Source organism: Acomys russatus, chromosome 25 (assembly GCF_903995435.1).
Source record: "Acomys russatus chromosome 25, mAcoRus1.1, whole genome shotgun sequence".
Lineage (NCBI taxonomy): Eukaryota > Metazoa > Chordata > Mammalia > Rodentia > Muridae > Acomys > Acomys russatus.
Window position 1 is genome coordinate 51,482,857 of NC_067161.1, and position 25,718 is coordinate 51,508,574.

At 49.3% G+C, this 25,718-nt stretch overlaps 1 protein-coding gene across 1 annotated transcript; it reads right to left on the minus strand.

Moving 5' to 3' along the window:
- Positions 1 to 3,149: 3,149 nt before the first annotated feature.
- Dhx33 (DEAH-box helicase 33) lies at positions 3,150 to 25,606 on the minus strand. The gene is made up of 12 exons (XM_051167587.1): positions 25,276 to 25,606; positions 22,824 to 22,984; positions 21,275 to 21,502; positions 20,399 to 20,569; positions 16,040 to 16,225; positions 15,233 to 15,344; positions 14,167 to 14,326; positions 13,941 to 14,029; positions 12,965 to 13,092; positions 12,461 to 12,664; positions 8,937 to 9,023; positions 3,150 to 3,590 (listed from the first exon to the last, which is right to left on the minus strand). The coding sequence occupies exons 1-12, from the start codon at positions 25,535 to 25,537 to the stop codon at positions 3,282 to 3,284; spliced, it is 2,097 nt and encodes a 698-aa protein (XP_051023544.1). The 5' UTR covers positions 25,538 to 25,606; the 3' UTR covers positions 3,150 to 3,281.
- Between the last annotated feature and the right edge of the window lie 112 nt (positions 25,607 to 25,718).

Genomic DNA, 25,718 nt, shown 5'->3' on the forward strand with positions numbered 1-25,718 from the left:
AAGACACCGTGCGACCTCGCGCGCCGCCGGAAGCCCCGCCCTCGCCCGGGAAGCGCTTCCCGCACCGGAGGGCTAACGGCAGCCGGCTGGACCGCGCCCTCTGCTGGAAGCCGCCAGCGCAGCCGCCGAGCGTTCTGTGTTTCCTCTGTTGCGGGTCTCCCCAACTCACCTGCTTCTCCCAACCCACACCAGGCTTTGTAACTTCGTGGAATGCGCTCAGGCCTCACTCAACTCGCGCTGAACCATACACTCCAAGGTCACCTCACTTAAAGGTCTTCTGGAACGGCCTAGCTCTCCAAAGCTCAGGCTGATCGGCACGCAGCGGCTGTGGAGAGGGCACTCCCGACCTCACCACACTAGACCCAGAACCCCAAGGGCAGGATGAAAAACTTATTTGGAAACCTCTGCATCGCCTAACAATTCTTCCAGGTTTTAATGGATGATCATCTTCCTGGGAGCAGGAGTTCGTGGCTTACGTCATCACATTTAGGTTAAGAATCAAGGGCTGGAGAGGTGGTTCAGAGGTCAAGTGCACTGGCCGCTCTTCCTAAAGGTCCTGAGTTCAATTCCCAGCAACTACATGGTAGCTCACAACCATCTATAATGAGATCTGGTACCTTCTTCTGACGTGCAGACATGTATGCAAGCAAAATACTATATATGTGATAAATATCTAAAAAAAAAAAAAAAAAAAAGCATCGAGAGCTGGGGAGATCTCACTCTCTGATGCCTGCCTAGAATGTATGATAATCTGGGTTCAAATCATAGCATCACAAAGAAATGTAATTAAAAAAAAGAACCAAGGATAACGGGCTGGAGATAACTGCTCAGTGGTCGAGCGCAGTTGTTGCTCTTACAGAGACTAGCGTTGTATCTCGGGCACCACATGCCAGCTTACAACCATGTCACTCCAGTTCCAGGGCTCCAGACACCCTTCTGACTTCCATGGACACCAGGCGTGTGGACATGCGGTACACAGACACGTAGGCAAACACTCAAACCCATAAAAAAAGCAAAACCCCAAAATAACAAAAACCAAACCAAACCAACCACCGAAAACCCCTGCTTGTGCACTATGGCCCCAGCACCTGGCCGGTGGAGGCAAACAGCTCTCTGAGTTTAAGGCCAGCCTGGTCCACACAGTGGTTCCAGAACAATCAGTTACATAAAAAGAACTGTGTCTCAAAAAACCAACAGTAAATGACAGATACCGAGTCTTACCAGGTGAGTGACAATGAGATCAATAAGGAGGCAGATCGTGCACAGGACTCAGTCTTTAATGGATTTGATAGTCAAAAGCAAGTCTGAGCATCGTACACAGTGACTGCTCCGATGCTTGAGATCAGAGAAGAGTACAGCACAGGCTCAAGTCAACTTGTTATTTTCTATACTACAGCCATCAATATAAAATTGTTTCCCCGCAGGTAAGGTATAGCTCTTGTGCTCAAGGAATGGCATCTTAGATGCATGGCCACTGTTGCAAATGGGTCCTGGTCACTGGAGCACAAGGATTTGTGTCACAGTAAATGTTTTGCTGTTTTGGAATCTTGCTACAAATGGCAGAGGTGCAAAGGTTCTCCCAGGGGACCTGATGATGACACTGTTGCCCTGGGTGTTGCCAGCCATGGTTACAAAGGACACAAACACCTGCGCGCATGTTGCTGAAGTTCATCTGTTGGCTGTCTATACTGTCCAGATTCTTCAGGTTGGAGAATTTGTCAACTGGAAAAGTAGCTCAGGTTGTATTGCAGTAATATCATGCATGTAACATTTTACTTTTTGTTTTGCTTTGTTTTGGAGACAGGATTTCTCTATGTAACCTTGGCTGTCCTGGACTTGTTTTGTAGACCAGGCTGGACTCAAACTCACAGCGATCCGCCTGCCTCTGCTTCCTGGAGTGCTGGGATCCCAGGCCTGCGCCACCACCTCCAGCAACATTTCAATTTCTTAAGAAAGCTTAAAGAGCACTGTCCCTGCAGCTCGAGATAATCATCTCAGTTTCTTTGTAGTAATATTTGGAATCAGAATGGGGTTTCCATCTGATTTAATCCCTGAGCAGCTTTACTGAAAAGCAATTCCTTAAAAAGCTCAATAAAAAACTAAATACTCTATTAAAATTCTACCACAATGTTAAAGTGATAAACGTTAAAGTTACTTAGAAACCACCGTATCCGTCGCTCTTTTCTGGGGCGTTCCCAGTGCTCCTGCTGCAGCCAGCTACTCCAGGTTAGGTTCCCAGTCCTCGCTCAGCAGTCAGTGCAAGCTCAGTTTCCCTTGACCCGGGAAACACCTCGTTAGTTCGTTGAGGACCACAATCTGTTTGGTGCGGAGGAATATATTGCTTCCCCCTTGTTTTCTTTAACCAGCACAATGAATGCTCTATTAAAAATACAAAAGTTCCTCTTACCAAGCAAGGCTAAATAAACCTTGTGTAAATAGAAAAAGTATACTTAAAAAGGAAACACTTTCTAGAGAGCTTTTAAGAAAGTTGGTAATGTAATCATTTTATCAACTAGTCACAAGTACCAGGCAACCCTAAGCACTGGCTAAAGCTTGATTGCCCACAGCTAGGGTTATAATAAAGCCTCGACCAGACTCAACAGACACTGCTGTGGACGAAGGAGACCCTAGGGCAGGCTACGCTCTCAGGAAAGAGCTTGTTGGACCCAGAGTGGAGAAACTGCCCAATGTCTTTGAAGTGCCTCGTAGGCAGTTTGGCCCCCTGCTTATAAATAATACAATTCATTTTATGAATGACAAAATTCTAGCAGTACAGATATATTTGGATCAATTCAGCACAATAAAAGAGCTAAATTTGGCTTCTTTCTAGATTTGAACATTCTCTGGGAAAGTGTGCTTTTTGTCCCTTTCTCCAGTTTGATACACAGTCTAGCCCAGGCTGGCCTAGAACTTGAAGGCCTCCCATGTCATCTGGGGTTGATTACGGGTCTGTGCTGCCACACCAGGGACTGCTGCTTCTAACAATCAGCTAAGGTGAATCTTTTCCCAACAGGACCAGGATGCGGCGGCTTCTCTAATTCCCTCTGACAATTTCCCTCAGATAATGAAGGTTTGAGAGTGGTGCCTGACTGGGAAGTAGCAGAGCTTACTGTCTCCAGGTCCCTGCAAAAGAACAGTGAAAATCATCCATGCCGTCAAGTTCTTAATGTCCAAAAGTCTGGCTGCACTGAAGTGTGCTGTTTCTCCATCTTCCAAGCCTGTTCGGAAGACAGCTGTGGTCTAAGCTCTAGCCCAGCCATGCTGCAGCATCCTGGGGCAGCTCAGTTTCTGGCAGTTTTCAGCTTCCTCCTGAAGTAGTCAGGGGCAGCCTCGTAGAGCCACTCGGCATCCACAACACAGAGGTCACGCATGTAGCATTTGTTGGTGTACAACAGTGCAGTGTATACCACACAGGCAGGCTTGCAGTGGAAGAGGACAGATGACGGGTGGATGGCCACTGGCTGATGTGTGTCCGTGGTGGCATAGGTACCATCTGGCTGGAGTTCCGCGGTACTCATAAAGAGGCTGTGGGCCAGGCAACGGCGGACACTCTCCATGTCCCCTCGAGATGACATGAGTGGCATTGACATCTGTTTTAGGAGACAGAAAAGATCTAATATTAATCCTCCCCAGCACTGGACAGGGCAAGGGAGCAACATGTGCAGCCAACACAAAGCCAAATTTTGATTGACATCCAAAGGTGTTTCTTCAAATGCCTTAAGCAACAGCTTAGGTGGAGGATGAGGGCATGGGTAAGGGAGCATAGACTAGAAGAAGAACAAAAAACAAACAAGGAAACATCAGCCTAGTAAAGCTGGGAATAGGAGAGAGACATCCATATAGGCTACATGCTATACACAGGTTGGGTGTGTTAAGATAAGACCATCTGGACTAGGGAGATGGCGTAGAGGTTAAGAACACTGACTGCTCTTCTGGAGGTCCTAAGTTCAATTCCCAGCAACCACATGGTGGCTCACAGCCATCTATAATGTGATTTGATGCCCTCTTCTGGCATGCAGGTGTACATGCAGGCAGACAGAGCACTGTATACATAATAATAATAAACCTTTTAAAAAAGATAAAACCATCCAGGTTGGAGAGAAGCTCAAGACACAGAATGGAAGTGCACGCCTTTAACCCAGCACTCGGGAGGCAGAGACAGGCGGATCTCTGAGGACAGAGTTCGAGGCCAGCCTGGTCTACAAAGTGAGTTCCAGGACAGCCAGGGCTACACAGAGAAACCCTGTCTTGAAATAAACAAAGATAGAGGATGGGGGAAGAAGAGATGCCTCAACAGTAAAGTGAAGGAGAAATAAACATGTTTTTTGTTTAAATCACAGGTGGGGGATGAGAAAAAGACTTGTGAGAGAGTAGGTGATGTTTATCCCCTTAGAAGTCAAACCACCATGTGGGGGAAATTTGATATTAAGCAGCTGAAAAACACCCTTGAACAAATTCTGAGAGGAGGTATAAATGTGAGCCAAAAATAAGAGGCAGGGCTTTTGGAGACTTGGGATAGTTTTGGCTGTTCATTGCTTCACTACCAGACGCTCCTAGAGAGAACCGCTCGAGGGAAGGCTTCAGGGCTCCCCGCTCCTGCTGAGGTTCCAGGTTCTGGTTACTCCAGGTTCCAGCAGAAAAAATCCTGCTGATTACGCCAGGAGAATCGTTCCTCAGAACTGATATCCTTACAGTTTTGTTATTGTATCTTTAATCTCCTTTTCCTATTGGTTAGGTTAGTTGGGTTATAAGTGAGGTATTCTTAGTTAATAAGTTTGTAATAAAATGTATTTGCTAAGAAAATTGAGCTGGGCTGGAGAGATGGCTCAGAGGTTAAGGGCACTTGACTGCTCCTCCAGACGTCCTGAGTTCAATCCCAGCAACCACGTGGTGGCTCACAGCCATCTATGATGAGATCTGGTGCCCTCTTCTGGCCTGCAGATGTACATGCAGGTAGAGCATTGTATGCATAATAATAAATAAATAAATCTTTTAAAAAAATAAAAAAAAGAAAATTGAGCCTACAGTTAAGAGCACTGTTTGCTCTTCCAGAGGACCTGGGTACGAGTCAAAGCACCCCTGTGACAGCTCAGAACTGTCTGGAACTCTGCCTGTGAGGGATCTGATGACTTCTAACCTCTATGGGTACAAGGCATGCACGTAGTACACGTGGGTACATGAAGGCAAAAACTGTACACACTAAACTAAACTAAAATACACAGTATGCTCTAGAGGGAGGTAAAGCACTCAAACTATCACGCAGGGATGCTCACTAAGCAAACAACTCAAGGCTTCAGGAGCCCCTGAGACATTGGTCCCCATCCTCAGCGTACGTAGTTATACAGTTATACAGACTGTGGGGCACTTCAGGTCTAGCTAAGAGAGGCTCAAACTGGCTGAGCTACATGAAAGCAGCACCGTCCAGCCAGCCTGCCGGGAAGAAGCAGAGACCGCTGAGCTTCCTGGTAGAGGCTCAGGCTCTCAGAAGCTATCACTCATGCGGGGGTGGGCTTTGGTGACGCAGCTGTCTTTAAGTCATCTCTGCTCCTGTAACTAGTGCCTAAAAACTCCCTGGGTCACCAAGTTGGACTGGTGTCTTTAATCAATTTGGTTGTCAGTTCCCCATCTGGGGTGAGTAGCTGTTTGTTTTCCATCTCTCCAGGAAGAGCATCACACAGCAGGTGAGCCACCCTCTCACCAGGGAGCCCTGGAAAGAGTGGCTTTCCTTTCACGTTGTCTGCATCAACTTCCCTCAAAGCCTTTTCACACGCTGCAGCCCAGTCAAGCTTCCTGCAGTGCCACACGGCTCCTGGCTTCACTTTCTCCAAACTTTCAATGTCTCCAGTGCTCCTAATAAGAGCGCCAATCTCTCGTGGGACGCTCGACTGAACTACTGCGAGCGAGACCGCCTTGCCTGTCTTTTTTCTAAGGCCTTTCCTTCAGGGACCCTATCGCCTTCCATAATCAACCACCTCACCTTTCATGGCCCTATTAAGTGACTCCCCTCTCCAGGCCTCTGCACACGCTACTCTTAGCAGGCATGTCACGCTCACCTCTGCAGTGGGGTGCAGCTGTCAGTCAGCGCCCTTCTACACAACAGCTGGTGGGCCATGGACTGCTGACCAAGCTCAAGGGACCACTTGCTGGATCTATGCAGCCTCTGTAATGGGAAATCTAAGCAGTCGCTGCCAAGGTCTGGACTGAGAGACCATGACAGGCTCTTACTTGCATGTGGAGTAGAAGGTGAGAAGAGAAAAGGAACTGTATGGGGAAGAGTAAGGGCAAGAGGAGCCCACAGGGGAAGCAGCCACAGCCCCACGTAGCTTCTTTCACTTCCTTAGTCTAGTGCCCTGTGGGGCATGTCTCTGTTTTCTGCGTACGGGTTCTAAGAAAATACCACTCTGTCTTTTGGAAAACTCCACTTACTTTAGAATGGCTCAATGACTCTTAGCGATCAGCTAGCCGTTCTTTGCTTTAAGGTCATCTATCAAGACCTGGCCTGGGACCAGAGAAGGCTCACTTGTTAAGGGCACGCGTCCCTGCAAAGGGGACTCATTCCCAGCACCCACATGGTGGCTCACAACCACCCACAATTGTAGTTCCAGGGCATCTGATGTCCTCTTCTGATCTCCATGGCACCAAGCATGCAGGAGGTCCACATACATACATATAGGCATATAAAAGTAATTCTTAATTTAATTGTTGTCTCGGAGGCTTACTGCCTCCATCTGCTAACTTAGGCCTACTCCTAGAAGCTTCTAGCCTCCATATAATCTAATATAGGCCTAGAATGTTTCCAGCCCTTGAGACTTACTGCTGGATAAGATCACCCTTTCTAGTTCTTTCTGAACTCTTACTGGCTAATTCAACTCTGCTGTTCTGTCTCAAATGCCTCTCCACGCTGATTGATTGACACTGGCTTCTCTCAGCTTCTGACTGAATTGCTCTGCTTGGCCTCATACTGACTTTGCCGAAATGCTATATAATCTTCTGGCTCCTTCTCACTCTCTGGCTTGTTCTGTTCTGTCTTTACCTGTGTCTCGCTTGTTTTCTCTAAAACTCTCCAGGTAAAACTGTTGCAGGAATTTGATCCCATTGTGATCATCTAAAACAACATAAAACTGCCTCTGAATTCCATGAACTGAACTGCTATGAACTCCACTGCACCGCCTCTCAGCTCACTCTCAACCAAACTGCCTGAACAGCACTGAGTACAACTCAGGGATCTGCATGCCTCTGTCTCCTGAGTGCTGGGACTAAAGGTCTGGACCACCACATCTGGACCTAAGCTTTTCTTTACCTGAAACTTGCTCTTGAACTCAGAGATCTGTTTGCCTCTGTCTCCTGAGATTAAAGGCAATGTTTGTATTCCAGTTGAATCATATGGATGTCTTTGGATGTGATCTCTTGCCAGAGAAGCCATGGTCTGAATTAAAATTCCTCTACACAAGCAAAAGACTTACATATAAAATAATCTAAAAGTAACAAATCTTAAAAAGCAGAAAGCCAAAGACACCGCTCAACCACATGGGGTCTACTTGGTGATACAGCACTTGCCACACAACCTGCAGAGGAAGAAGTCCAGTTGTCCCTATGTCCAGGGAAGCTGAAGTCAGCCCAGCCCCAGGGAAAGAGACAGCTGAGAAGGCAGGGGACAGGGCTGGGGAGAACTCTGGAGTTCCCGGCCCTGCCATGAGGCTCCCTGGATGGTCAGCAGTTTGCTCACACCCACAGCTGCATCCCTCCCAAGGCAGGTGAAGACTTGGTGGGATTTGAAAGCATAGAGACGGAGCCTCCTAGAGAGCTCAGTGCTGAGGTTGCCACCCCCGCCCCGCCCCTGACAAATTTCCAGGCTAGAAAAGCAGCTGCCCTGGGTGCATGAACTAAGAAGTCTCTGGAGGGTGGAGAAGCTGCTGGACCCAAACCCTGCTGAGAGCAGCCAGCAGAGGCTTCTGGAACATGATGAAGGGGAGCCACTAACGTCGAGAGCTTTAGCAGATATGGGACGCTTGCTCAACACAGGCTCGGCACCAGCATAAACCACACAAAAGATGGAGGTAGAGACTCCATTTTCCACACCCCACATGCTGGACAGCCTCCAAGTTTCAAGCACACAGCAAAGTCATTACATATATAAGCAAGACCCTGGCTTAAAAACCAATGCTACAGACAGGTGTGGTGGCGTATACCTTTAACACCAGCACTCGGGAGGCAGAGGCAGGCAGATTTCTGTGAGTTCGAGGCCAGCCTGGTCTACAAAGCGAGTCCAGCACAGTCAAGGCTACACAGAGAAACCCTGTCTAAATAAATAAGTAAATAAATAAATAAGCAAACAAACAAACAACGCCACATCTTTTTTGCCTCCCTGGTGTTTTCCAATTTTTAGTAATATTTTTTGTTGTTTTGTTCTTGTATTTCTGTGTAGCCTTGGCTGTCCTAGAACTAGCTTGGTAGACCAGACTAGCCTTGAACTCACAGAGATCTGCCTGTCTTTGCCTCGCAAGTGCTGGGGTTAAATTAAAGGCAAGCACCACACTCCTTGGAAAGTTTTTCCCCCTATAAAGTTTCTAAAACTTAAGCATGAGGTCCAGGGTTCCATGCCAGCACCACACCCCCAGAAGCAATGTAAGTCATGGATACAATGTGAAAGATTAGCTACGGGCTCAGTGGCAGAGTATTGCCTGCTGGGCTCAGTTACCAGGACTAGAGTTGGGTGGGTGCTGGGGGAGGAGGGAAGCAAAAGAAAAACCAAAATCACCATGGATTCCTAGGAATAAACCATAATTGTAAGAGAGAGTAGAATTATAAGTAACTTTTATTTTCTTGTGTATTCAAGTTTTTTTTCTATAACTAGAATTCCTTTTATACCACTGGTAACAAGTAATTCAAGATCCCCATAGTAACATAAGACCTTTTCCTTGAACGGGAGATATTACCTTTAAGCAGATTTCCCTCAGCTGTGCTCTGACTTCAGCTACTAGCAGCATATTCTTGCTGTTGACAAAATTTTCTTTGCACCAGTCCTGAACAGGAGAAAAAGAGATCTCTCAATTCTCTCACTTCTATGCAGAGGAAACGTGCTCATAACAACACCCAGGTGGCACAGAGCGTTCTTTAGGTATCAAAAAGAATACAGGAAAGCACATTTATACTGAAAAGTATGAACTAGGAAAAACACGAATTATTTAAACTTAAATAAAACAAAGATTCCCATCCTAGGGCCATCATGAAAACAGCTATAGGCTGGAATGCATGTACCAACACATCCATAAAGGCCGTATACCACTGTATTATCAAAAACCAGTGAGAAAAAGACCAAGGAACTGGAGAAAAATGACAAAAGACATAGAAATGCCTAGTAAACTTATGTAAGGATGCTGGCTCCTGAGGGATGGCGGCAAGGAAGTTAGAACATGCAAACAGATCACACAAGTGACTTCAGGCAACAGCTGGAGGGGCAGTGGAGATGGAACCCCCAGGCGCCACGCAGGAGGACTGAAGGCCTGGCAAGCGCCCGCGAGGCAGGTAAAGCTGAGCCACAGGCCCCAGCTCAACCATGTCTGAGCTCACTTGTTGCTCCACAGCACTCTCCCTCCGGAGCACAGAGACCCGAGCAAGATGACACTGCCGTGATGGAAACGGATGCCACTAAAAGGCCACAATGTGGACACATGTGGAAAACACTTCCTTTTCTGGTTATTTTGAGACAGTCTTACTAGGTAGCCAACCAACTGGAACAGCCAAGCAAGCCCTGGTGAGAGGCATGTCCTCAGTGCTGGGTGTGGGGCTCACACCTGTAGTCCAGCACTCGGAAGGTGAAGATCACAAGTCTGAGGTCAACCTGGGTTGCACACATAAGCAAGACTCTGCTTTAAGCACAGATGACTGGCACCCTCTTGGTGAAACACCACCAAGGGCAGAACGGCCCTTAGGAAGGAAGGACTCAGCACTTTTTGCTGCATCAGAACCTTTTTTGTTTTTTTAATATAAACTGAGGGCCAGTGAGACGGCTCAGCTGCCAAATCTGAGTGCCTGAACCAAACCTCACAGACTCATACCACGGAGGAACAAAACCAACTCCTACAAGTTGTCCTCTGACCTCTACACGTGTTATATGGCACATTTGTATATGTGTGTGTACGTGTGCACACACACACACACATACACAAAGTGTAAACATAAGTAAACAAATAAGCTAAGGTAAATATAGTAAAGTTAACAAGTGCTAAAACAGCAGGGCAGCATTTTTTAAAAAAGAATGCACACTAAGGTACAATTACGAATTTATTAACAGAGAGAGTATACTGCAGTTTTCCATCTTAGTATAAGGCACTGAAATGTCTTATCAAAAACCAGTATAAAAATTGAGCAGATAGGCAAGAAAGCCTCCAAAACTTCAGTGTATCCCTATTGTGCAACATTAAATGGAAACTTAACTCGATTATGGTATTTGTAGGCCAGTAAGATGGCTCTGTGAAACTGGGCGTGGTGGCACACACCTTTAATTCCAGCACTCAGGAGGCAGAGGCAGGTGGGTCACTGTGAGTTCAAGGCCAGCCTGGTCTACAAAGCAAGTCTAGGACAGCCAAGACTACACAGAAACCTTGTCTCAAAAAACCAAAAAAAAAAAAAAAAAAAGAAAAAGAAAAAAAGATGGCTCTGTGAGTAAGGTGCTGCCACTAAGCCTGATGGCCCAAGTTCGAGCCCTGGAACACACACAGACAGCGGAAGAACAGAAAGTTGTCCTCTAACCTCCACACTTACCTTCCCTCTTCCCTCAAAGTGCAATTTAAATTTACAACAAACTCGGTGTAGTAGCATGCACCCAGTTTATTTTAAAATAAATTTTAAGTTTAAATTTCATCTTTTTTTTTTTGTTGTTTTGTTTTTTTGTTTTTTTTTTTTTGTTGTTGTTTTTTCGAGATAGGGTTTCTGTGTGTAGCCTTGGCTGTCCTGGACTCACTTTGTAGACCAGCCTGGCCTCGAATTCACAGAGGTCCACCTGCCTCTGCCTCCTGAGTGCTGGAATTAAAGGTATGCGTCACCACGCCCAGCTTTAAATTTTATCTTTAATCTTAGCAATTCAGACAGATCTCTGAGTTTGAAACCAGTCTGAACTACATAGTGAATTCAGGACAGCCAGAGGCACATAGTGAGACCTGTCTCAAAAAACAAACCAAAACAAAAACCCTTCAAATAAATAGCTGGGCATAGTAGCACACGCCTTTAATCCCAGCACTTGGCAGAAGAGGCAGGAAGATGGCTGTTGAGTTTGAGGTCAGCCTACGTAGTACGGTATTCCAGGCCTCAGGGTTATGTAATGAGAACCTGTTTCAAAGAAGGAAAACAAAATTTTAAAACTTAGGAGACGGAGAGACAGGTCAGAGTTAACACTGCCTGCTCTTCAGAGGACCAGGTCCGATTTCCAGCACTTGCATGTGGCTCACAACTGTTCCCGGGATCTGACACCCTCTGCCCTCTTCTGGCCTACACAAGAACAGCAAGCACGTGGTTCCTAGAGACACAAGGCAACACACACACACACACAAATAGGCACACACACAAATTTAAAAATTATGGTGTTTCTAATAGCAGTAGGACACAGAAGGCAGAGCCCTATTGGTTCCTACTCAGAAGAGGAGGACGGACAGACAGACAGACAGACAGACACACACACACACACACACACACACACACGGCCTTTCTCTTGCTCTGTGATACTCTCTGTTCTACCTTGAAGTATCAGGCAAGGCCTCTAACTTTGCCAGTATAGAATATGAGCCAAAATAAGTCTCTTTTCTTTATAAAATGGCCTGTCTCAACCTGGGCACAGTGGTACACACCTTAACCCCCGCACTGGGGAGGTAGGGGCAGATGGGTCTCTGCGTTCAAGACCAGCATGACCTAAAGAGAGACACGCCCCCCACCCCCAAAGGGGGAATAACTGTCATGGTTAAGATAGATGTAACTAACTTGCCTGGAGTCTATATAATGCAAGCAGAACACACCGGAAATGCTTCTTTCTAGTGATGTCCCAGCTCTTATGCACTTCTAAGATGGCATCTGGCTTTTTTGTTTGCTTTTTTAGGTTTATTTATTTATTTATTATACAGTGTTCTGCCTGCATGTACACCTGTAGGCCAGAAGAAGACATCAGATCACATCAGAGAAGGTTGTGAGCCACCATGTGGTTGCCGGGAATTAAACTCAGGACCTCTGGGGGAGCAGTCAGTGCTCTTAACCTCTGAGCCATCTCTCCAGCCCTGTTTTTTTAGTTTTTTGAGAGTTCTCATCTCTATATGTCTGGCTGTCCTCGAACTCAGAGATTCTCCTGCCTATGCTTCCCAAGTGCCACCATGCTCGGCTACGTGTGTGTGTGTGTGTGTGTGAAAGAGAGAGAGAGAGAGACCGAGTGACTCTTTAAGATGTGTTACATGCCTGAAAGCAGGACCAGGCTCACCTTGTTACCACCTATGTTTTTGAAGGTCCGGTAGATATTGAGCAGAGTGACGTGATCCCCCTCACTGGATATGAATTTCTTGCGGACACTCTGCACCTCATCTCTCCGGGCAGGAGGGTTGTGAAGGACACTGTCCACAGACAGCAAGGAGACTATGGTGAGAATCTCCTCGGTGCAGTGGAACTTGGGGGACAGAAGGATGGTCTGGAAAAGTCACATTTAAAACGCATGAGTCCAACTTCCTAGCCTCTGAATACCGTTTCTGTACTCTCCCTGCAGCCTCCCTTTAAGACCGCAGCACTGCGTCAGTGCCATTCCCTTCTCTGTGACCCCACAGGACCCCAATCTTGTGGGCGGGGCTGTGGCCGGTGTCTCTGAACCCCACACACAACACAGATCAACACTGCACACAAGGTGGAGGTGAAATGCCGTATTTAAAGCGCTGGGCTTGGGTGTTTCCTGACCTGCAGTGCACACACAGGGGAATGAGGAGGGGTCATTTACTTTGGCAAATTTGGGCTCTAAAGGAAATGCTGCCATCTTTCTTCCAATTGGAGTCAGGGCAAGCTGGTCATCCTTATGTTCAAGAGCACCTAACAGGTCCAGTTGGGCAATGGCCGCCTGAATGTGATCTACAGAAACGGAAACATAAAAAGGAGCCAGAAGTCCAAAACAGGAAGAAGGTGCAGCTAGCTGAGTGCTTCTGGGTGCTTTTAACGCTACAAACACCGCCGAACCACCCGCCGCTGTCCTCACACCTCTCTAAGCCGGAATGAGACCGCTAAGTAACAAGCAATGTAGAAAGCAGCCGGGAGAGCAGCTGCCCAGGGGGGCGAGGAGGAGGCCCCGGCCAGGCAGGGGCCCAGGGCTTGGCTGCTCAGGTGTGGGCAGCACACAGACGCGGGCTGCGTTGCCCTTACACTTTATACTTGGCACTCCTTTCTAGGTGCATCAGTGTGCCCTGTGTGCTACTTGTGTTTTTAAAGACTTACACGTTCCCACATGCACAGAGTTTTGTGTAGAAGACAGGCAGAAAATGTCTCTATAAGAGAAGTGAACTGAGGTTCAGGGCAGGACCCAGGACACCTACTGACAGTTTACTTTCTCTCTCACCACCTGCATGTCCTTAAAGGGGAAATGGTGATAAGGTCCAGGTGCCAAGCTGCCACCATTTAGTGTCAGTTCTTAGAAGTTCTTCCTCCAGGAAGGGCAGGGACTAGTAAAGTCCCAATTTACCACAGAGATAAGATCTCTTTGCTCTTTCGTTGGGGTTGGGCACCTCAGGAGCAGCCCATGGATGCCTGAAGAGGCTTCTAGGTCCCTGCACAGTGGTGCTGTGACACGGAACCTGCCTTTGCAGGACAAATGAAATCAAGTCAGCAAAAGAGGAGGACCAAATGCTGCTTTCTCTCTCAGGGTGCTTTTCCTGGGGGAAGAGTTCCTCTGCTAGTGTCATCTGTCTGTCTGACTTCCAGCTCACCTGGAGAGGGTTTGGACATGAAGTCAAAGGTGAGCACATTTGGGACTTTCATGGCTAGGAGCTGAAGTATCACGCTTGCCAGGTTACACCTGTGAGGGGAGAAACGAGGGTCGTTTGTCTGCCCCTGACCCCAGAGTCAGAACGGCTCCCCAGAGAGCACTGTGAAATATTAGTACAGCCCGAGGACAGGAGCGGGTGGGCGGAGGCCAGGGCAAGCTGGACCTACCTCTGGATCTCTGGCACCGTCATCTTCTCAAACTTCTCGAACTCATCCTCAGTGTAGAGCCGGTAGCAGACGCCACTGTCCTCTCGGCCGGCCCTGCCTGTGCGCTGCCAGGCCTGCGTCTTTGACACTCGCTGCACAGCTAGTACCTCAAGGCCACTGTCTGCAGGGAGAAGGCCATGAGCGCTTTGCTTCATCACATGAGCAAACTGTTTCTAGAACGCTGGCAAAAAGAAGTGATGCTGAGCACCACTGAGTGTTTCTGCAACACAGGGGTCCGGAAAAGCTCAAGGCTAAACAAGAAAGCTCAGACACTTTAAACCTCACAGTGAAATTGAGTCTAGCAATGAGTCAGGTGCAAAGTGTTAAGAAAACCACCCAGCAGCCTCTGCAACCACGAGGCGGGAGAATGGCTTCAGAAGCTTACGTCACGGGCTAGCCAACTACCCTGCAGCTCAGCACTGAGGATTTCTTGGGGACTTTAGTGCTGAGACGGTTTCTAGTTGCTAACAAAGCTGGTAATACATCAAGCAATGATGACAAGCCCTATCATCTTTGTTGTCCCTCCCCAGCTCTGTGAGACAACAGATTGTGCGATGTCTATTTCCTGGAAGTAAAGCAAAGTATGAATAGGAAATGTGAAGCTGACTTCAAGCCAGCTTGACACTTGTAGGAAACAGCTGATGCGTCCGTCCCCTCTGTGCTGCCTGCTCTAGCCTAGGCTACTGTCTCCTTCCTCAGAGTCCACACCAGCCACATTCCCGGAGCCCTTCCGAGACCCTGACTGTACCAGGCTGTCCCTGGCCTTCTTGGCACCACTGTCCCCCAGCTTCCGCTGGGCTCTCAGACCTCAGTACAGGCTGACTGTCCCTCCTAGGTTCTCTGCAACTGCTCTCTTCCCTTGCTTGACTTCCTGCCTCACTTACAGACGTGACTTGGAACTGTTGCTGTCACTCAGATTTCAGCTCCTCACAAACATGAAGTGTTTACTTGGGAGGAAACGCTGGGGTTACATTTTAACGGTTGCTCACTGGACACAGGAGACATTTCATGAGCTACAGTTTCTCACCAGGGTTATACTTCTTTGCTTTAACCATGCCCGTGTCAACTACATATTTTATTCCTGTAATGGTTATGGAGGTTTCAGCGATGTTGGTTGAAATGATCACTTTGCGATAGCCCTAAAAGGAGGAAGAAAACCAAAAAGCCGTATGACACACACGATTCGGAAGTTGAAAACATTCTCACCATGCATTTTCACAACTTGTATGATTAAGAAAAGGTGATTTCATCGTTAATAGTGTTGTGCCAACTTCAGTCCTTGTGCCTGGTAAGTGACAAAGGGAAAGCAGCGCACTGGTCCTCTCATGGAGGTCCTGAAGGTTATTTGAGGCGATGAGATGCAGTGGACCTAGCTAAAGATCCGAGGTGGGTGGTCAGATGGGAGCGGGAACCCTGGCCCCACCAGGATCGTACTGTGTTTCCTCAGCAACTCCCACCTCCCTTCTTGGGGGCCACAGTATCCCTCGCAGCATTCTGTGAGGATGAGAGATGGTCTGTGTGAGTGTCAGCACCAAGCCTGGCACACAGCAGTGGCTTTATGGACCAGCCCTCAGAGGAGCCCCTCATTCACTACCTTTCAGCCTCTACACCTCTGTGCCCTCCTTCCTTTGACAACTGTCCCCTCTGCTCACAGGACAGCTCTCCCTGCAGCTGTGGCCTGGACAGCTGCTCCCTCTCAACCAGCTGACCTGTGACCTGAGCATTCCTACTTCCACAGCTCTGGGTCATGGTGATGTTGACAGGGACTCAGGCCCCACTGGTCTATCTGACTTGATATCCCACAATGTGGCTGGCAGGAAGGTGGCGCGCTCACCTTTGGGGCCCTCTGGAAGACTCGGAGCTGCTGTGCGTAGGGCAGGGAGGCGTAGAGAGGCAGGACGAGCATTGAAGGGCAGCCGTCGGGAAGGTGCTTCGCAATGTCTCTGCAGGTCTTGCTCATTGCTTCGATCTCCTCCTGACCAGTGAGGAACACCAGGATGTCCTGAGAGGAGGGGGCTTCCTGCAGAGAGAGAGAGAGAGTACTGATGAGGGCGATGTTTCCAAGAGGGTTTAAATTTTGTTTCACTTTTTAATTAAAGACACGAAACAAGTCAGACTTGTTTCTCCCAGGATCATCTCCCTGGGAGAAGGTCCGTACCAGCGATGCACAGAGCTGTCAACATGCCAGCCATGTTCTTTAACCAGGTAAGGACGTCATTAAGGGAAACTGACACACTGCTTTTCTAAGACAATACAATGAAAGCCTAATCAGAGGGCAGGAAAATCTGTATAGAACTTCTTTCAGGTTGGTGAGATGGCGCAGTGGGAAAAGGCACTCGCTGCCAAGGCTGCTGCCTTGAGTTTGGTTTCCAGGACCCACAGGGTAGAGGGGAGGAAGTGACTCCCTTGGGCTGTTCTCTGACCTCCACATGGACACTGTAACCTGAGCACCGCCCCCATACACATAATAAGCAAGCACAAAACACTGTATTTTTAGAATCTTCTTTCCCTTCTTTTTGAGTGTGGTGTGTACATGAAATGTGTGCAAGTGTGTGCGCGTGTGGTCATGTGTGGCCACAGAAAGATATCAGGCGTCTTCCTCCATATGTCTGCCTAAGGCAGGGTCTCTCACTGAACTGGGAGCTTGTGAGGCAGCGCAGGTGTGAAGGCCCTTGTTGTGTAAGCCTGGTCACCTCCGTGGAGCCCAGGGACCCGTGTGAGGGGGGCTAGAGAGCCAACTCCCCGGAGCTGTCCTTTGACTTCTACACGTGTGCTCTGTCCCTACTGCAACACACACCATGCACGTATGAGCACAGGTACAAGCCCCCCTCCCCCCAACACAATGAAATCTTAAAATAAAAGCCAGGCATGGTGGCGCATGCCTATAATCCCAGCACTCAGGGAGGCAGAGGCAGGCAGGTTGCTGTGAGTTCGAGGCCAGCCTGGTCTAGGACAGCCAAGGCTACACAGAGAAACCCTATCTTGCAAAACAAAACAAAAAAACAAAAAACAGATTCTAAAACAAAAATTCTCATCTGAATTTGGCTTTTGGCAGTTCAAAAAAAGGCAGACTAGCTTTTTCTTCTCTTTCAAACATTACCTAACTGAGAGTAAATGTCACTATATCTGTCCCCTAGAAGGAGGGGAAATCACTGCCCTCAAGTGACAAAGACAATGGGAGACAAGAGGGCTCAACTCATGTTTGAAAGGTGGAGACGTGTGTGCAGAGGACACAGTCAGTGGTAGCGCTCTGGCCTAGCATGGGCAGGGCAGGAGGAGGGCAGGGGGTAGTGGGCAGGGCAGTGGGCAGGACAGGAGGAGGGCAGGGGGCAGGGCAGGAGGAGGGCCTGGCAAAGCAACCTGCTCAACTGGATGCAGCAGGAACCACCGAGACAGACCACACACAGCACACTGCATGGCTGCTATGAGAGACAGTGGAAAATGCATTACGCTGAAGGCATGCACAAACTGTTCAGCCCAGGACAGGGACAGCGGGGTGCTAACAATGTATGCTCCTAATATGGTAATTACTGAGGCTGGACTTAAAGACTATTATAATACAGCTATGTTGAGGGGACGGAGAACACAGGACAGTATGGGAAGAAGTAAGTCCTAATCCTGGCCTACTATTTTAAGAATGAGCATATAATGGTGAGTGATGATAAGTCAAGGAACAGTAACATAAGCACGGTATTTAAAACTCAAAAGCAGCTTTCGCAGGGAATGCTGAGTCCTCTATGGTCTCACTCCTGCTGGCATGGGACTCAGTCTGTAGACTGATAGATCTGTTTCACACGTGAGCCCCCGTGCCTGGCTACCTCACCTAAAACTCATTATGTAGACAAGGCTACCCTGAACCTCAGAGATCTGCCTGCCTTTGCCTCCCAAATGCCGGGATTAAAGGCATGTGCCTCCACTGCTGTTTTAATAGAGACTGGTTTCTTTTCTTTTCTTTTGTTTTTCTGAGACAGGGTTTCTGTGTAGCCTTGGTTGTCCTGGACTCGCTTTGTAGACCAGGCTGGCCTTGAACTCACAGTGATCCACCTGCCTCTGCCTCCCGAGTGCTGGGATTAAAGGTGTGCGCCACCACGCCCGGCTCCTTAATTGAGACTGTTAAGATCAGCCCCTTGGTTTCTTTTCTGGGACTGGCTCTCAAGTCGCCCAGACTGAACTCAAGCTCAGTGCACGGGGCAGGTCGGCCTGAATTGTTGGCCTTCCTGCCTCTGCCTTCAGCACGTGCTGCCATGGCAGCTTTATACAGTGCTGGGTTTGATAGAACCCAGGGCTTCACGCATGTAGGGCCATCCTTCCATAGACTGAGCTATAGTCCCAGACCAAATGTTGGCTTTTGAAAACTTTGAAATACATAAGCAATATTTAGCTTAAAACAAAAAATTGTTTGCCTCTAGGTTTTCTCAGGAAATTAATATAAAGATTAAAAAGTCTATATACATCAAACCAAAACAGTAAGATTTAATCACTGAAAATCTTTTTTGCAAACATGTGTTCATGTGTGTCATGCATAAAGAGTCCAGAAAGCAAATCTTCGTCCACCACTCTCCATCTGACTTTGGAGACAGCTCTCACTGAATGTGGAGCTCAGGCACTGTATAGGATGGCTGGCCTGTTAGGAGCCATAGGACCCTGCCTGACCTGCCCCAGCTGGCTGAGAGGCCCTGCTGGCTGAAAGCCACAGCTGTCTGCATGCTTGAGATAAACATTCTGCCTGGCAACCACAGAAGATCCAGCCTGACCTTGAGAAAGAGAACATTCGGTGTATCGCGACTTCTGAGTAATTGCCCCTTCCCCATCTGTTGCCCTTGGGGCCTGGCCCAGAAGATTCTGTAACTTTCCACTGCATTCCTTCCTGCCCCCACCCCTGAGGCTTACTTTAAATTTGAATACCCCCTTACAATAAACGGCTCTTGACAAGAATGTTTCCTTGAGCCCTGTCGTCTCTCTCGCCCGTTCTTTATCCACAGGCCGCGACCCTCCTCGCCCCCCCCCCCCGCCCCGAATAACTGGACCCGCGGGTCGGGTCACTGGCCAGCATGTTCCAGAGATCCACCTGTCTCCATCCCTCCTCCCTGCAACTCCTGGGAGTCCAGATGCACAGCGCCACAGGCGGCTTCTTACGTGAGTGCCGGGGCTCTGAAGTCAGGTCTTCACAGTTCCTTGGCAAGCCCTCTACCTGTGGACCCATCCGCCAGCCTTCAATCACTCACATGTGAATGTAAGTGTTTAATAAAATAAAAAGATATCTTGTAATATCTAAAAGTTTTGAACCCCAAGGACATGCGTGGTGGTGCATACCTATAACTCCAGCACTCAGGAAAGTGGGGGGCAGGAAGATGGCACGTTGGGAGCCAGCCCAGGGTACCTGGCAAGACTAGATACACTTGTACAGTGCACTGGGCTGCCACATAAAGTATGCTCCCCGCCGCCATGGGTTCCGATATAAAGAAAAGCACACAGGCTCCTCCACTAACATATCCCAGCTTTCTGGCTCAGAGGATGACAGCTGCTGATCAGAGTGGAACTATTTTTCTTTTCAGAGAAAATAAGAAATATCAAAAAAGAGGCAAAAACAGACGTAGCAAAAGAACCTTTAAAAAAGGGTCATTTTACTGTGTTTATGTGTGTGCATGTGTGTGCGTGCGTGTGTGCATGTGCGCGCGTGTGTGTGGCACATGTGTGGAGGTCAGAGGAAACACTCTGAGGTGGTTCTTGTTTGACCACGTGGATCCCAGGCACTGAACTCAGGCCTCCAGGCCTCCGTTACCTGCTAGACCTCGCCCTGGCCCACAAGCGACACCGGTCACAAAGCTGTCAAGCCAGCGGCTTTTCTTTCCCAGGCTGACTGTTCTCACTTTGACTGTTCCCACTACTGACTGTGCTCACTACTGACTGTGTTCACTCTTGACTGTTCTCACTCTTGACTGTTCTCACTACTGACTGTGCTCACTACTGACTGTTCTCACTACTGACTGTTCTCACTACTGACTGTGCTCACTACTGACTGTTCTCACTCTTGACTGTTCTCACTACTGACTGTTCTCACTACTGACTGTTCTCACTCTTGACTGTTCTCACTCTTGACTGTTCTCATGATTGACTGTTCTCATGATTGACTGTTCTCACTATTGACTGTAAGGTGAAACACAACTTGCTGGGACTTCCGCCCTTTCCATACCTGGTGAATCTGGAAGACGGAGACGAGAGCCGCATGCAGGTAGTCCTGCTGAGGCTGCTTGGTGTAGAAGATCTGGATTGGATGCTGCCGACCCTCAAGATAGAGAACGGGGGCTCCATTGAAATACTGGGAGAACAGGTCGACATCCATGGTGGCTGACATCACAATCACCTGCGGAGAGGAGTGAAGAGATATGGGAGCTAAGCACCGGGCAGCGTGTCCGTAAAGCAAAGGGCTGAGGCCTGCGCTGCTCCCACGTGGCTAAAGGTCTCCTGCTTGCCTGGAGCAGAGTGGGCAGGACAAACCCCCTGGAGGGCAGGCTGAGGTGTGACACAGACCCCCTGGAGGGCAGGCTGAGGTGTGACACAGACCCCCTGGAGGGCAGGCTGAGGTGTGACACAGACCCCCTGGAGGGCAGGCTGAGGTGTGACCCAGACCCCCTGGAGGGCAGGCTGAGGTGTGACACAAACCCCCTGGAGGGCAGGCTGAGGTGTGACACAGACCCCTCTGGAGGGCAGGCTGAAGTGTGACACAAACCCCCTGGAGGGCAGGCTGAGGTGTGACACAGACCCCCCTGGAGGGCAGGCTGAAGTGTGACACAAACCCCCTGGAGGGCAGGCTGAGGTGTGACACAGACCCCCTGGAGGGCAGGCTGAGGTGTGACACAGACCCCCCTGGAGGGCAGGCTGAAGTGTGACACAGACCCCCTGGAGGGCAGGCTGAGGTGTGACACAGACCCCCTGGAGGGCAGGCTGAGGTGTGACACAGACCCCCTGGAGGGCAGGCCGAGGAGCGACACAGACCCCCTGGAGGGCAGGCTGAGGTGTGACACAGACCCCCTGGAGGGCAGGCCGAGGAGCGACACACGCCACGTACTTTGAGAGGCAGCCTCCCCAGCTCCTTTCGCCTCTTCTGCGCAGCCTTCACTACTCCAAAGAGCACATCTGTGTGGATAGTCCGCTCGTGGGCCTCGTCCAAAATGACACAGCTGTACCTCCGCAGCAAGGAGTCTGAAATTGCTTCCCGCAGAAGCATGCCATCTGTCAGGAACTTGATCCTGGTGTCTTCTGAAGTGACGTCCTCAAAGCGCACTGTATAGCCAACCTGTGAGAAAACAGGACTCCTTAACCCACTCACCACTCACTGAACATTGCTGGCTGCATGTCCTGCACGGTCCTCAGCACTGTGGTGTCACAGTGAACGAGACCAGCAGCATCTGCCCCACTCCCTCAGAAGCAGTCTATCTGGAGAGAGAAACTCTGGACTCTTTTACCTGCAATGCAGCATCACAGAGAATTAAAGTGTAGGGCAAGCAAGATGGAGCTGTGGGTAAAGCGCTGGCCATGCAGACCTGACAATCTAAATTCAATCCCCAGAGCCCAGAGACGAGGGAACTGACCTCCATATGCGACACATACACAATAATAAAAAGGAAAACAACAGGCACGAAAGAGGTCCAATACACTTTGACTTGTAACACACGTATACAACACAAATATGAATTTATTTCCTACATAGTTTCAAGATTCATTCTATAATATACATATAGATCTATGTATTTTATAGAAATCCACACATATGCATAATATACATTATATACACACATATGCATAATATACATTATATACACACATATGCATAATATACATTATATACACACATATGCATAGTATATTATATACACATATGCATAATATACATTATATACACACATGCAATAGATGCAAAAGAGGTTTCTGGACAGACATGACCCTGCATGCCTGTAATCCCGGCACTCTGCAGGCAGAGGCAGGAGGACTGCCATGAATTCAAGGCCACCATACAGGCCTATACAGTCAGTTCCACACTACCCAGGGCTACAAGTGAGGTCCTTTCTCAAAAAAAATCACATCAAGCCAACAAACAAAATACCCTGTGTCTATAGTCTTAAACACATAAACTAGGGGTAAAGGGTCCAGCTCAGTGTCAGGGCACTTGCCTAGTATGTGAGAGGCCCTGAGTTCAGCCTCCAGCACCACTCAAGTGTTTTAACGCACAGACACATACACAGACACACCCCTAAATAAGAAAACCCACATCTAGTTTACCCAACTTGCCAATAGCTGTGAAATGAAAGCTAACAGGATTGACTCACCAGTCTCTCTGGAACTGGGGAAACTCTGAGATTAGCCCTAACTAGCAGTGGTGAGAAAGCGGCACACTGCTCAACTGGGTGTCATGGCACACCCCTGTGAGCCCAGCACACGGGAGGCTGAGGCAGAAGGGCTGAGGCCAGTTTGTGCCTCATGCTGGAGAGCCCGAGCTGACATAACAACATGGTGGAAGATGCAGAAAGAAAAAGCGCTTATTCAGAAAAATTAAAGGCAGGAGCACAGTGGTTGCCAGTTAGTAAGACAGTGTTCAAAGTAAAGAACGCAGTGAGTACCAGCTTCCCGAGCTCAGTCCTCTTCTCATCTGAGACTCTGGTGGCAAGAGAGATGGCGGCCACTCGACGGGGCTGGGTCACAGCAATGATGCCCTGGCGGCTGACTCCCCCTTCATAAAGGTACTGTGGGAGCTGAGTTGTCTTCCCAGAGCCAGTTTCCCCTAGGAGAGAAAAGAAACTCTTACTCAAATGACACTAAGGTAAGCTCGCCAAATAAACAGCTGAAAGTCAGGAAAAACAAAACAAAACCACAGAAGAAAAGGCTGAGCTGGTCAGCCTCAGGCAAATGGGCACCGAGGCACACTGCTGGAGAACAGCCTTTGCTACTGTTTCCCAGGAGGTCAAAACCTGTAGCCTGGGCTGGGTATGGTGACACATGCCTTTAATCGAGGTAGGCAGAGGCAGGTGGATAGGTTTGACTTCCAGGCCAGCTTGGTCTACACAGTCAGCTCCAGGACTGCAAGTTTCAAAATAGAGAGACTATAAGACAAACAAACAACTCCCCTAAAATTTTAGAATGTTTATATGGTTCGGCTCAGAATCCTACATGCAGAAATTGAGTCTAAGAAAAGAAAGATGTTTTATTCAATTTGGCCCATAATGGAAAGCAAAACAAGACGAAAACCAAAAACCCAAAACCCTGGAAACGTGTACAATAGTAGGTAGCTGGTGTAGCGACAACATAAAGTGAAACAGGACATTTGTACAGATTGGCAGACACTGCTCTGGAGACATCTCTATTCACAGATTGCTCCCCCAGATTCTCTGGCTGCTGCTCGCTGCGCTCTTCTTCATGCCTCCTGCCTTTGCCTACACAACTGTGGGCTCCACACTTACCTGGCATGGTCATGCTAACCGGTAAGTTAAAGGAGGAGCCAGGCTGCGACTTCTCACCCTGGAGGCTGTACTAGTGGCCCTCACCTCTGGGGTCCTCTGTGTCTGATAACCTCTCTTCTAGCACGGACCAGTGCAAACAGCGCGGACGTATTTAAATGTTTCTGCCCTCCGCTAACACCAGAAGGCAGAGGCCTCTTCCTAGGCTGGAACCCTCTGCACAGAGCAAGCACCTGATTAGAGGAACTTGGAAACATGCACGTCCTTCTTGGCTACGCGTACCCCCTTACCCCCTTTAGCTGGGGTCCTCCAGGCCCATGTGTGCCTTGCGATTCCCCCCAGCTCCCAGCCTGCCTCTGACTGCTCACCTTTCCTGGCTTAGCTAAACATCTCGGAATAGGAATTTGATTATCCTGCAGTTTCCTGCTGAATCCTCAGACTTGAATCAATGTCTCTTGTGCATCTTCTCCACTCCTACTCCAACTGACTATTGCTAAAATAAAATATGCCAACCATGCAGATGTAGGACCAAGATGCACCTGGGCATCGGCTCTACTGCCCAACTTGTTTCTGGTTTTGCAGCCTGTCTTCTGTCGCCATCTCCCCAGGGAGTACTTAAGGATCCGGGACTTTTGTTCTCGTCTGAACTCTTGCGTCTGTGTCACATGAAGTCCTCAAAGGTGGCTTTCCTGCTACAAGTGCTCTTGCACCACTCTTCCCTCCCCCGAGATGGCCTTTCTCCTGAGCCAGGTGGGCTCTCTACAACCCTTAATGCCTGCCCCTCCCCCTTCCCCTCCCCTTACACTTCCTGACCTTTGCTCCATTAGCCCTGTTCTATCTTCAGTGTCCTCTCTTCTCAACTCGACAAAAATCTGTATTTGCAAGCTCCTCAGCGTCTCTCCATCTGGCCGAAGCAGAAGCCTGTCTTCACTGCCTTCGTTCTTCCTCTCCTAATTACTCCTCAGGCCAGTGCCAGATCTGTCCTCAAAGTTCTTGTGAAAAAGTTCTTAGTAGGGGCTGCAATCAATACCACACTACAAATCCACCGCGCGCTTTCTCCCCCTTGTGCCTCAGTGCTCTGTGGGCCTTCGCTGTTGCATCTACTCCCCCCGTCCCTCCCTCGGAGCTCAGCACTCTCTGACACTCTTCTTTCTCGCTTCTGACATTCCTTCAGCGGCGCCTCAGTCTTAAACACTGGGCATCAACAGCCACTTGAAATCAGTTCCCTGCCCTCGAACGCTGCTAAGCTCTTCTCGTACACAAGAAATTGGTTCTCGTGAACTGAACTGTTTCTGGCCGCCTGTCTCTCCATCGCTGCATAGAATGTCGGTCCCGGGGGCCCGGCTCCGCAGCCTGGGCGAGGCCCATCATCGTTCAAAGCGCTCAGAGCCTCCGATATGTCCCCAACACGCCGGTCAGTCGCACAGTCAGTCAGAGCCAGCTGGATAACTCTGTCCGCCCCCTTCCCTAAGTCCCTGTCCACGCCTGGCACAGAAAACCGTTCAAGTTTGTTGAAGAAACCAACGCAAAAGGAGAAAGAAGCACTTATGGGGGGAAAAAATGCCCCGGCAAAGCCAGACATCTACAGCAAGGAAGGTCCACCAAAGTGGCCACTCACCGATGAGGACCGCGCTGTCAAGGTTTCGGAGCTGAGCCAACAGCTGGCCCCGCGCACGGAAGATGGGCAGACTCCGCCGCTGCAGCTCCAGGGCCTCGCGGTAGGGGCTGGCGGAGGGCTGGGCCAGCGGCGGCGTCTGCCTCCGGCCGCCTCCTGCTCCGCCGCTGCCGCCAGCCGTCAACAGCATCACCACTCGCCTCCCGGGAGGGCAGGAGCCCGGCCGGAACCTCTTGGCAGGCGGGAGGCTCGCCTCCTCCGGCATGTCGGGAGGACCGCCGCAAGAGGCGCGGGCGCAGACAGCTCGGCTCCGCTGAGGGCCGCCAGCGCGCACCGCCCCTTTCCTCCCCACGTGCAGGCGCGTCTGGGCGACCACCGATGACCTCACAGCCGCCTCCAGGCTCGAGGAAAAAAGAACTACAACTCCCAACATGCATTGTGGGTTT